This window comes from Hippocampus comes, unplaced genomic scaffold, assembly GCF_001891065.2.
Source record: "Hippocampus comes isolate QL1 unplaced genomic scaffold, H_comes_QL1_v1.1 scaffold67, whole genome shotgun sequence".
Classification (NCBI taxonomy): domain Eukaryota; kingdom Metazoa; phylum Chordata; class Actinopteri; order Syngnathiformes; family Syngnathidae; genus Hippocampus; species Hippocampus comes.
This window is the reverse complement of record NW_017805221.1, coordinates 1,495,049-1,505,574: the sequence shown is the minus strand read 5'-3', so window position 1 is coordinate 1,505,574 and position 10,526 is coordinate 1,495,049. Positions and strand designations below refer to the sequence as shown.

Below are 10,526 nucleotides of genomic sequence, written 5' to 3'. Positions count from 1 at the left end.
ATTAATTCATTTTTTGTTTCATTTGTGTGCATAGTCTCACCTCTTTGACAAGACCAAATAAACACATGAGTTAAACCTACACCTCGTCTTGTACTGGAAGCTCTGCTAACTGGCACAACTCCAGCCAACGTAGATGAATCACTCTCCTATTTACTCTCCTATTTAAGGATGCGCATATTTTTCCTTTCCAAGTAACCCCTTTGACATATTCGTCCCATTTTGAAAATTTCTTTACAAGAAAAAGGCTGGGGGGCAAAGGGGGGGGGGGGCAGTCACTAGAATTAAGTTGCAGTCACGAAAAAAAAAGATGCTTTAGTCGCAATTACACCCAAATTAGGAGCAAGTGAAAAATGCACAAGCTCAGCATCTGTCGGGGACTGGAGGGATTTTTGAATTGAAGCAGGAAGAGAATGAGACACATTCAAGTGTTGCCGGTTTCTCCTTCGTGGCGGTGAAAATATAGTCTCATGCCAAACAAGTGCAGAAGGAGAGAAAAAAAAAATCTGACTTGTGGTCATGACAATGATCAATGATAATGCACCCAGCAGCCCTCCCCAACGTTTGTATGCACAGTGAAGTCATGTTTGAGGTCCGACTGCAGTTAAGGAGTCACGAATATAGACAGAATAATATAGACAGTAATGGCGATGTCGATATGCGAAATATTTATTTTGTAAATGTGAAAAAGGTACACATTGCACAATGTCCAGCGGTACTTTCCTGACATTCAGTAGCATGTTACATCATTGAAAAGTGAAGGCTCAATTCAAATTGATTCAATAAATTCAGTGTAGAAAGTGTTACAGAACTCATTTCAAGAAGTCAACGTTACAAGAATCACGTCCTAATCACGATTAAGACAAAACATGCAAATATATATATATATATATATATATATATATATAGTTTTAAACTCATCAAAATAGTCTGTTGGTGAGTTGTTTAGGAGATTACCCGTAGTTAGCATGATGCCCACAAGGTGGCGCTGTCTGATACCCTCGCATGCAGTATGTGACGTCGCAATATTTTCATAATAATACAATTCATGATAGTACAAAACAGATATGGTTATTTATTGTTGATCCGGGCTGGCAACGCCTCCCTCGTTGGATCTTGATTCAGACGCAACATTGTGACCCAATACAATTGCGCAGGGCTCAGGTAACGGCCAGTCACGACTCAATTGTTTTCTGAAGCTGAGCCGTGATCGGTTGTTATCTGTGCCCCGAGCAACTCTGAGGTCATTTTCAGTTGACAAAGTGGCAAAATGGCCGGATACAGAATATAAGCCTGCCCTTATCCTCATATTGGCTGGATATGTTTCGTCGACGCATTGACCTTCAAGGCCATCTGTGAAGCATGTCTATGTCTAGCTTTGCATAGCGTGTTAGCATTAGGCTAGTGGCAAGTTGTGGGCTTCTTTTAAATACACGGTGTGGAATTGTCTTCGTCTTTATCTATGATTGTCTTTTTGGAAAAACGTCGAAATCGGTTCCCGCTGGGCACGGCTGTACTCGTGGAACAAAGCTCAATCTTTTTCATATCTGATGCAGCGCGCACACGTGTCGAAGTATGCCTTCTGTTGAAGCGTGTGCTGTCCGTCCTGCTGACGGCAAGACTTGAGCGAAGTGCAGAGAGCGGGTACGGGCATCAGCGATGCGCTGCATTTTTGATGGCCTGCGACTGTAGCCGCATGGACCTTTTCGGTCAAGTGACGGACGGGCGAGAGGACGAGAGCGGCTGCATAATTACAAGTAGAGAGAAGTAAAACGCTGCAATGGAAAGGAGTTGCCTGGAGCTTGTTTTGTCCTGTTCTCTGCTTGTCTCCTCAACACCATCCGAAACTCTTGCTCCCTTGTTATACACACAATATGATAAGGAACACTATATGGGGAAAGTTTTATCGTCAGGGGCTGAACTAAAGCCCTGAGTTCTCCCTTGATCATTTTAACAAGACACTTTGGGAAAGGTCCTTTTTGTAGGTTTAAAAAGCAGGATTAATCAGGATTTCACATCCGATCGTTTTCAGCCAAAACCAGTCTAATTCCTCTTTCATATGTACACACTGTGCCAAAACATAACCGTAACCCAGCATCTCATGGCCGCCAGTGAAATGACACCCAAAATAACCGAGGGGCAGCGCAAAAGAGTTAGATCAACCATGTGACGCGATCCAAGAGTATTTCAATCGTTAACCACACTAACTTATTGAGACATGGTTGGGCAGATCAATCACTCAACTCGCTGCTGTAAGACGAGCCGCATGAACACACGCTGCGGCTCCTCCTTCGCTCTCACTTAATGTCGTTAACAGGTGCCCCGTCCAAAATAGACGCGCGCACGCATGGCGAGTGTGTGACAGAAACAGACAGACATGTTTTTCGTCACGTCATGCGTATGCCAGCGAGGGTGTGTGTGTGTGTGTGTGTGTGTGTGCGTGTGTGTGATCGCCCTGCGCCACTTCGCCTTACTAGCGACTAACATTACCGGTACACACACCCATGCAGACGCACATCGTCGGATATTGAATGAAGAAGCGTGTGAGCCAACCGGGCTGCAGCCCCCTCCCCTGTTCGACTCACTTTCCATGAATGTTATGTACCCCCTCCTCGCACTGTCACTCTCTCGTTCCTGTTCACTAACTCTGCCATGAGCACCCCTTTGCTCTTTGAATTTTCAAGCGTCTTCTTCTCAACCCAGTACCAAATCACAGGTCAGAATTCTTTTTTTTTTTTCCTCTCCCAATTGTTGATTTCTTGCACACACGCACACACGCACGCACGCACGCACGCACGCGCAGAGTTGCAAAAGTCCCAGGATCAGACATTTAGGGACAATTCGTGTTCCATGAAACTACCATGCATGATTTTAAAAACGTGAGCGTAAACCCACGCAGGCTCAACGACAACACCACAAACTCCACACAGGAAGGCCGGGACCCAAAATCGAACCCATGATCTCTGTACTGCGAGACGGTGGCGCTCACCGGTCATCCACCGTGCCGCCCGGCATCAAAACAAAGAAACCAATCGTGTCATAAAATAAACTCAACATTTTGTTTCGTGAGCACTCAAAGCAGCTTTAGCAGTGTGGTGTGCATAATAAAGATTTTTTAAAAAGATTATTAGTAGTGTAATATTTGTTCTGAACTATTCGCAAGGAATATTCAAGCACAGCATTATTACCTATGAAATTACAAAATTGAAGATTTAACATTACTACTGGCATGACTGCATCATAATCATTTTTTCTTATTCCATATCTATCACTCATGTCAAAACTTATATTTGCTCCGATCAAGGCATATTAAAGATGACTTCACTTCTGACCAAGATGATTATTTTGAACATGAAATTTTGCGTCGCTTTCGTCTCGCGAAGCAAAGATGCTTGACAGCTCTTGGATTGGATCTCATTATTACGCCAGTCCGCATCGCGTACCCCGACTCGAATATGCCACCTCACCAAAAAAAGCTAAACCCCCGCTGCTCATGTCTTGGATCTCACGATGGGAAAGATTCCATTCTATGCATGTTATGACGTCAATGTAACGCGCTTGCCGTTCTCCTGAATGAATCGCCAAATCCAGCGTTATGACAAACAGGTGGCTCATGTGCTCCAGTGCCGAAATAAAACCTTTGAGACTGCTGGCGCAAAGCTCGGAATGAAGTGATCCAACAACTCTGTGGATGGGGGCAGGGGGCTTCTGTCCTGTGACCTGTCGAAGCCCCCCCCCCCTCCCCCAGCAGGGTCAATTAAAAAGACCTGCGCTCTTGTTCAGACTGGCATTATCACCTGCCTCGCATCCCCGCGTGGGTCATCTGCCACCGAGTTAAACCGCTCCCACGGGCCCCCGCCTGGGCCGTGCCATGTGATGGAGGCTGGCGGGTATTTGTGGCATCGCGTTATCCCCGCAGATCAGAAGGGGATTCGCATCCGAGCCCAACGCAGTGGGACGACTCGGGTCTGAGCTCTGCGGTGGGACAATAAAAGATGGGTGGTTCACTGCGGCACTCACCGTGAGCCCCCCCCCCCCCCCACGGCGCCAAACCACTTTAATGTAGACAAAACGATTCTCTGGCTTTCTAGTTGGGAGAGTGATAAAGCTTCAGCTTGCTGTTCTGCTTGAAGCCTTTGAAAAATGGAGAGTCAGTAAGAGAAAAAAACGCCTAATCATGCTTTGACGCATCCACGGAGTCGAGCTTTTATGGATTTCCAATGAGGCCCTCGAGATCGACTTCCTTTGCCTTTGCACCAATGCCTGCTCTGGGAGTTTGAACAGGTTTTCCTCCATCCTCGTCTGTCTTGAAAATTCAAATCTTGTCATTTTTCAATGTGGTGTTCCGCAGGGATCCTTTCTCGTCCCTCTCCTGTTTAACTTACTCAGTACATGCTCCCACGAATGATCAAATCAGATAAACTTCCCTTGGTTAGTGTCATTTTTAAGGCTGGTTAGTAAGATTGCGGAACACGTTGGACCTTGAATTGAACACCTGTGATCTTTGCTGTGTTATTTATTGTTGCATTTCTTTTTCAGAGGACTGCAGGAAAGGAAATACTTGGACAGAAGCTTCATTTATACCTTTTGGTCGTCTTTTGTGTTTTTAGTGATTTTTATTTTTTATTTTTAATCTATCTTGGTAGTAGCAGAGTTTTATTTATTCACCATTATAAAGCTAAACTCAAACTAAATACCCCCAAGCTGAGATGTGGAACAACTTCTTCGTGGCCAGGGACGAGGAGGGCCGCGTGGGGGCGGCGGGCGGTGGCCAAGGAGGCGCTCTGGCCGCCCTGAAGGGCGGACGTGCTCAGAGACGGAACCAAAAGTTGAGCGACAGCCAGGACGGCAAGATCAAGCTGGCCTTCCTGGTGTGCGCGGTGGGCGTCACGCTGACCGTGCTGGCCTTGGGCACCGAATTTTGGGTGGAGCTGGCGCAGCCCAAGGACTTTGGCGGCAACCAGACATGCCAGCTGGCGCACTACGGCCTTTGGAAGGCCTGCGTGCGCACCCTGTGGGTGGCCGACGTGGACCCCGACAGGGCGAGCTGCGGTCCAGCTGAACTACCGGGAGGTGAGACGTGACGATGTCTTTGACTTCGCCCGTAGAATGCTAGCTCACTTGTTGCCATGGTGACCACAAGGCACCTACTCAGTGTTTGTAATTAAACATCCTGAGTCACGTGAGCACGGTTCGCCTCGGGGTGCAGAGGTGCAGGCTGGATTCCGGACTGCGGGCTCCCTGTGTGGTGTTTGCATGTTCTCCCCGTGGGCTTTCTCTTGCTACTTCGGTTTCCTCCCGCTTCCAAAAACATGCGTGGTAGGAGAATGGAACACTCTAAAGCATTAGTATGGAAGTCCGGTCCTCGAGGGCCGGCGTCCTTGCATGTTTTGCGTGTCTCCCTGCTGCGACACGCCTGATCCAAATAATCGGCTCATCAGAAAGCTTTTTTTGGAGCCTGATAATGATCCTGACGATTTGAATCAGGTGCGTTGCTGCAGGGAGACACGGAAAGCCGGCCCTCGAGGGCCGCACTTTGACACCTGTGCCAGTCTAAACGAAGGGAGTCCTCCAGGGCCCCTATCCAGCCCTCCTCCTCCAATGCACCCGATTCAAACGATCAGCTCTTCAGCAAGCTCTGGCAATGATCAAGAAAACGGCGTTATGCACCGCAGGCTCCATAAAAGAAGAAATGCCCATCCCATTCTGTGACCGAATGTGAGCCTCGTACGCATGCTTGTCTTGGAAACGTTCCACGCGGGGTGGGGGGGGGGGTGCGAACACGCGGCGTATGTACAGCATTTGCATCTAGGTCAGCCAATTCAATCGTTCGCAAAGAACGGCAACGGAGTCGTCCAATGGAAGGAGCGCGAAGGGAAGCCGCGCGGATGGCGCATTACGTAACCGGCGCCGACAGATACGATGCGGCCGGAAAAGCTTGCGCTCTTCTGGCAAGACTTTTCAATAAGATGTCAGAACAAAATACGGCCTATCGGTCCGCCGCGTCGGTGGTTAGCACGTCTGTCTCAGGGTTGGATTTTGGTCTGAGATCATAAAGAGAGAATGCAATCCCAGCGAGAGACAAGAATCAGGTCGACTTTAGGATTCTCGCGCCGAAAAAAAAACAAAGATTTGCTGAGGCTGTCATTAAAGCTCGACTGATTAATCAGAGAAGAAATTGGGCGATTGGCTCATCAAAAATCAGCCACGTTTTTTTTTTTTTTATACACGCTATTATATTCCAACATAAAAACAACAAAAAAATTTGCTGATTTTTGCAGATTTTCCTCCTTGCTGTAATGTAAGAAAATGACTACAGTGTTATTTGTTGTAGGATGTGTCAAGGAACCCAAAAGAAGAAGCGATTTTATCAATGCTATAGTTGAGAATTAACCGGTCGTGTCAAATGTCGCAATCGGCACCAGCCTCAAAAACAAGATATATATCTTGATCGGTCGGGCTCTACTTAAATAGAACAAAATTTTTTCTTGTTTTGACGCTTTGCTTCTATTGATCGCGCGCAATTGTGCTACGTGCGCGCATGCGACAGTGTGCGGTGGCAGCCGTTCCGCTCGCGACCATGTTTCTCACGCCCTCGCGCCACTGGCAGATGGCGGCCAGCCCCCGCCATGTTTTTTTGATGCCAAAAAAGCAACTGTTTTCTTGCCCGTCTTACCATCGCTACTCGCTGAGCGTCTGAGGCGTCTTGAACGCAATATGTGCGTAATGAGCAAGCGCCATCGCACACAAGCTGATGAGTAGTGTCGACATGGACTGTGTGTGCGTGTGTGTGTGCTGTAGTATTCCTTAACAGCGCGCACAAGTATGCACAACTCGTCATGCCGGGTGGTTGAGAGTTGTCACTGTGCGGCCGAGAAGCCCAGTGGAATCTGTCTACTTCACAGTTTTTTTCTAAATATAGTGAAAGGGCAACGAGGGAGCGGGAGAGCGAGGGACCAAGGGAGAGCAGGTCTAATGCCCGATGAACTAACTCCCCGTGTCGTCCCCTCCACACACTCCCACTCCACCATCCCTTGTTTCCTGAACCATCTGCGGCTTCCCTCTTTCTTCTCCAGCTTCCACTGGCCCTCCATCTGCGCTCTCACCTCACTCCTCCTCCTCTTCTTCAGATCCCTCTCCAACCTCCTTAACCCTGTTGTTGATTTTTTTGGGGTGCTCTATAAGACCCCGAGATCACAATCAATCAATCAAGATCTTGACATGACTGCTTTCTAGTCACACCACGTCCAGTGTCAGAAACATTTGTTCATTCATTCATTTTCCGATCCGCTTATCCTCAGGAGGGTCGCGGGGGGGTGCTGGAGCCTATCCCAGCTGTCTTCGCGCAGTAGGCGGGGGACACACCGAGCCGGTTGCCAGCCAATCGCAGGGCACACAGAGACGAACAACCATCGGCGCTCACACTCACACCGAGGGACAACTGAGAGTGTTCCCTTAACCTGCCATGCACGTTTTTGGAGCGTGGGAGGAAACCGGAGTACCCAAAGAAAACCCACGTCGGGACCGGAAGAACATACGAACTCCATACAGGAAGGCCGGAGCCGGAATCGAACCCTGGGAGTGCGGAGCTGGAATTGAACCCGGTACCTCTGCGCTGTGAAGTCGACGTGCTAACCACTGGCCCACTGGGCCGCCCCAGATCGAAACATATCAAGGCAAAATAAAAGGTTCGCCATTTCAACTTTGATCTTAATTGAAACACACATGGCGGCACGGCGGTTGAGCGGTTCACACGTTCGCCTCACAGTGCAGAGGTCGCGGGGTTGGAATGCTCGCCCACGGCCTTCCTGCGTCGAGATTGCATGTTCTCCCCGCGCTCGTGTGGCTTTTCTGCGGGTACTCTGTCCGACGTACGTGTGCGTGTCCCAGTGCAATGTCGAAACAGCATAGAAATGGATCATATCATGTGAAAAAAATCACATGAAAAATAAAAAGGCCTACTCAAGTAAATTACGAATGTCTGAAAAATCTACCGAAGTACAGTAATGAAATATTAGCACCTCCTTCCACGGCTGGCCTCACCATATGTGCAGTGTGTGTATTCCGACTCAACACTGGGATATAAATAGAAATGATGCCTGGAAGGACCAAAGTGTGCGCATGGATGCATAGAAAGCACATCGCACAAGACCAGCAGCGATCTGTCGCACGTGCGTGGCAGTAAACTTTCCTTTTTCCCTCGACAGAATCCAACTGCACCTACTTCAAATTCTTCACCTCGGGGGAAAACGCCGTCGTGTTCAAGAAGACGACAAACAAGAGTAAGATGAATGTGAAACGGTGGTTGCCCAGCCCCCCCCCCCCCCCACACACTAAAACAAAGAACGAAAAATCAGAACAGACACCATTCTTTGATTTGTCAATTTTCTGCACCATGAGATGCTTGCATGGAGCTAACAAGGACTGATGATGACATCGGTGGCCCACACTCGCACATCGGCAAGGGCTTAGCATGTCGCACCTGCCAACAAAGTCTGTTTCAAGTGGAGCCAAATCGGCATGTGGCCCACTTGCGCAAACGCCGCCATTTTGGCTCATCAAATCCAAGGAAGCGTTCGGCACAAAGAATGTGCATTGGCAAAATGGTGGGGATGCATGGATCAGTGCCGCACGCATTTTTTTTTTACTCGTATTCTCAAACCTAAACTAGAATGAACTCCCAAACCAAGCACAATGCTAACTCTAAAATGCTAATCCCTACCTAAATCGAACAACTCACTCCTCAATTAATTGGAATTTAAAAAAAAAAAAAGAAGAAGTTAAGGCTGCAAAGTAGAATAAGGTTTTTAGGGTTGGGTTTTCAAAGTAGGGTTTAAAACTAGGGGTTGGTTTCAAACTTTGCTTTCAAAGCAGGGTTATCGTTTCAAAATAGATTTTAGAAATAGGAATAAGGTTTCTATGTAAGGGCTAAAAGTAGGACTAGGGTTTCAAAGAAAGATTTTCAAACCCTAATATTTCTAATTACCCCTTGGTTTGGAAGAGGGGTTTGAAACTCAGGTTAGGGTTCACAAGTAGGGTTCGAAACTTGGGTTAGGGTTTGGAATTAGGGTTCAAAACTAGGGTTAGGGTTTGGAATTAGGGTTCGACACTTGAGTTAGGGTTTGGAAGTAGGGTTTGACACTAGGGTTAGGGTCCAGAAATAGGGTTTGAAACTAGGGTTAGGGTTCAGAAGTTAAATTTGGAAATCGGGCAAGGGTTCAGAACTAGGGTTCAGAACTAGGTTTAGGGTTCGGAAGTAGGGTTTTAAACAAGGGTTAGGGTTCGGAAGTTGGATTTCGAACTAAGGTTAGGGTTCAGAAGTAGGTTTAGGGTTCGGAAGTAGGGTTTGACACTAGAGTTTGGGTTCGGAAGTAGAGTTCGAAGCTCGGTTTCGGGTTATCAAGTCGGGTTCAAAATTCGGGTTAGGCTTCGGAAGTAGGGTTTTAAACTAAGGTTAGGGTTCGGAAGTTGGATTTGGAACTAGGGTGAGGGTTCGGAAGTAGGGGTTTAAACTCGAGTTAGGGTATGGAAGTTGGATTTGGAACTAGGGTTAGGGCTCAGAAGTAGGGTTCAGTACTCCGGTAAGGGTTTATCTGTAGGGTTCCCGACTTGGGTTAGGGTTTGCAAGTAGGGTTTAAAAAAGCATGAATGCAAGTCAACTGAAGCGCTCGTCATTGACGTGGGTGATGTTTCAGTCCAGTTGTCCCTCTCGCTAGACTTGAGCCTGGCGGCGGCCATTTTGGCTCTGCTCGGTCTGACCCTGATGGTGACTGGCTCCATCTGCATCATCATGACGCTCAGCAAAGGCGTGGCCTTCTTCCTCAAGCCCGCCTCCTTCTGCTTCATCCTCTCAGGTCAGAACTCGCCCTCTCCCGACCACTTCGCATCATCCAAACGATGAACTTTTAACGCCGCACACGTGCAGGCGTCCTGGTCCTGGTCTCCGTCCTGATTTTCCACCGGTCCGTGCTGGCCTTACTGTCCAGCGACCGCTCCGTCCCGCTGCACCACCGGCTGGCGTGGTCGGCGGCCTGCGCGGGCTCAGCGGGCGCCGTCCTCATTTTGGGAGGCGTCCTTTTCCTCGTCCTTTCGCTTCCCGGCACTTCCTGGCAGAAGTGCTTGCCACACAACAACAGCGCCACCTAGTATGCAGCTGCGGACGTGGCAACGTCGCTTCAGCTTTTGTTTAGTTTTTTTTCTACACCGTTTTTCTAAAGCACAACAATTAGCATAGCTTAGCATTAAACAGTGATGACTCAATACCTCATTGTGTCTCGATTGTTTCCACTCTATGAAGCAGATCTCACCAACAGGTATGCAATCTTATATTTTTGATGTATTTTAGAGGAGAGGCTGTCGTGTTTATTTTGGGGATTTTATAGCAAAGAAAAAAGTCTGATTTTATCAATCGGAAAGTTTCTGACAACTGTCGATGCTTACTTTAGATGCTCCACGATTTACATAACATTTAGTCCTTCATATTTCAGTTTACAATCTGGATCATTTTTCACCTTTGTTCCATCAAACGG

At 47.8% G+C, this 10,526-nt stretch overlaps 1 protein-coding gene across 1 annotated transcript; it reads left to right on the top strand.

Annotated features, from left to right (window-relative positions):
* Positions 1-1,602: 1,602 nt before the first annotated feature.
* cacng6b (calcium channel, voltage-dependent, gamma subunit 6b) lies at positions 1,603-10,257 on the top strand. Its single transcript, XM_019869188.1, has 5 exons — positions 1,603-2,713; positions 4,537-5,070; positions 8,205-8,279; positions 9,714-9,851; positions 9,923-10,257. The coding sequence occupies exons 2-5, from the start codon at positions 4,707-4,709 to the stop codon at positions 10,141-10,143; spliced, it is 798 nt and encodes a 265-aa protein (XP_019724747.1). The 5' UTR covers positions 1,603-2,713; positions 4,537-4,706; the 3' UTR covers positions 10,144-10,257.
* The last annotated feature ends 269 nt before the right edge of the window (positions 10,258-10,526 follow it).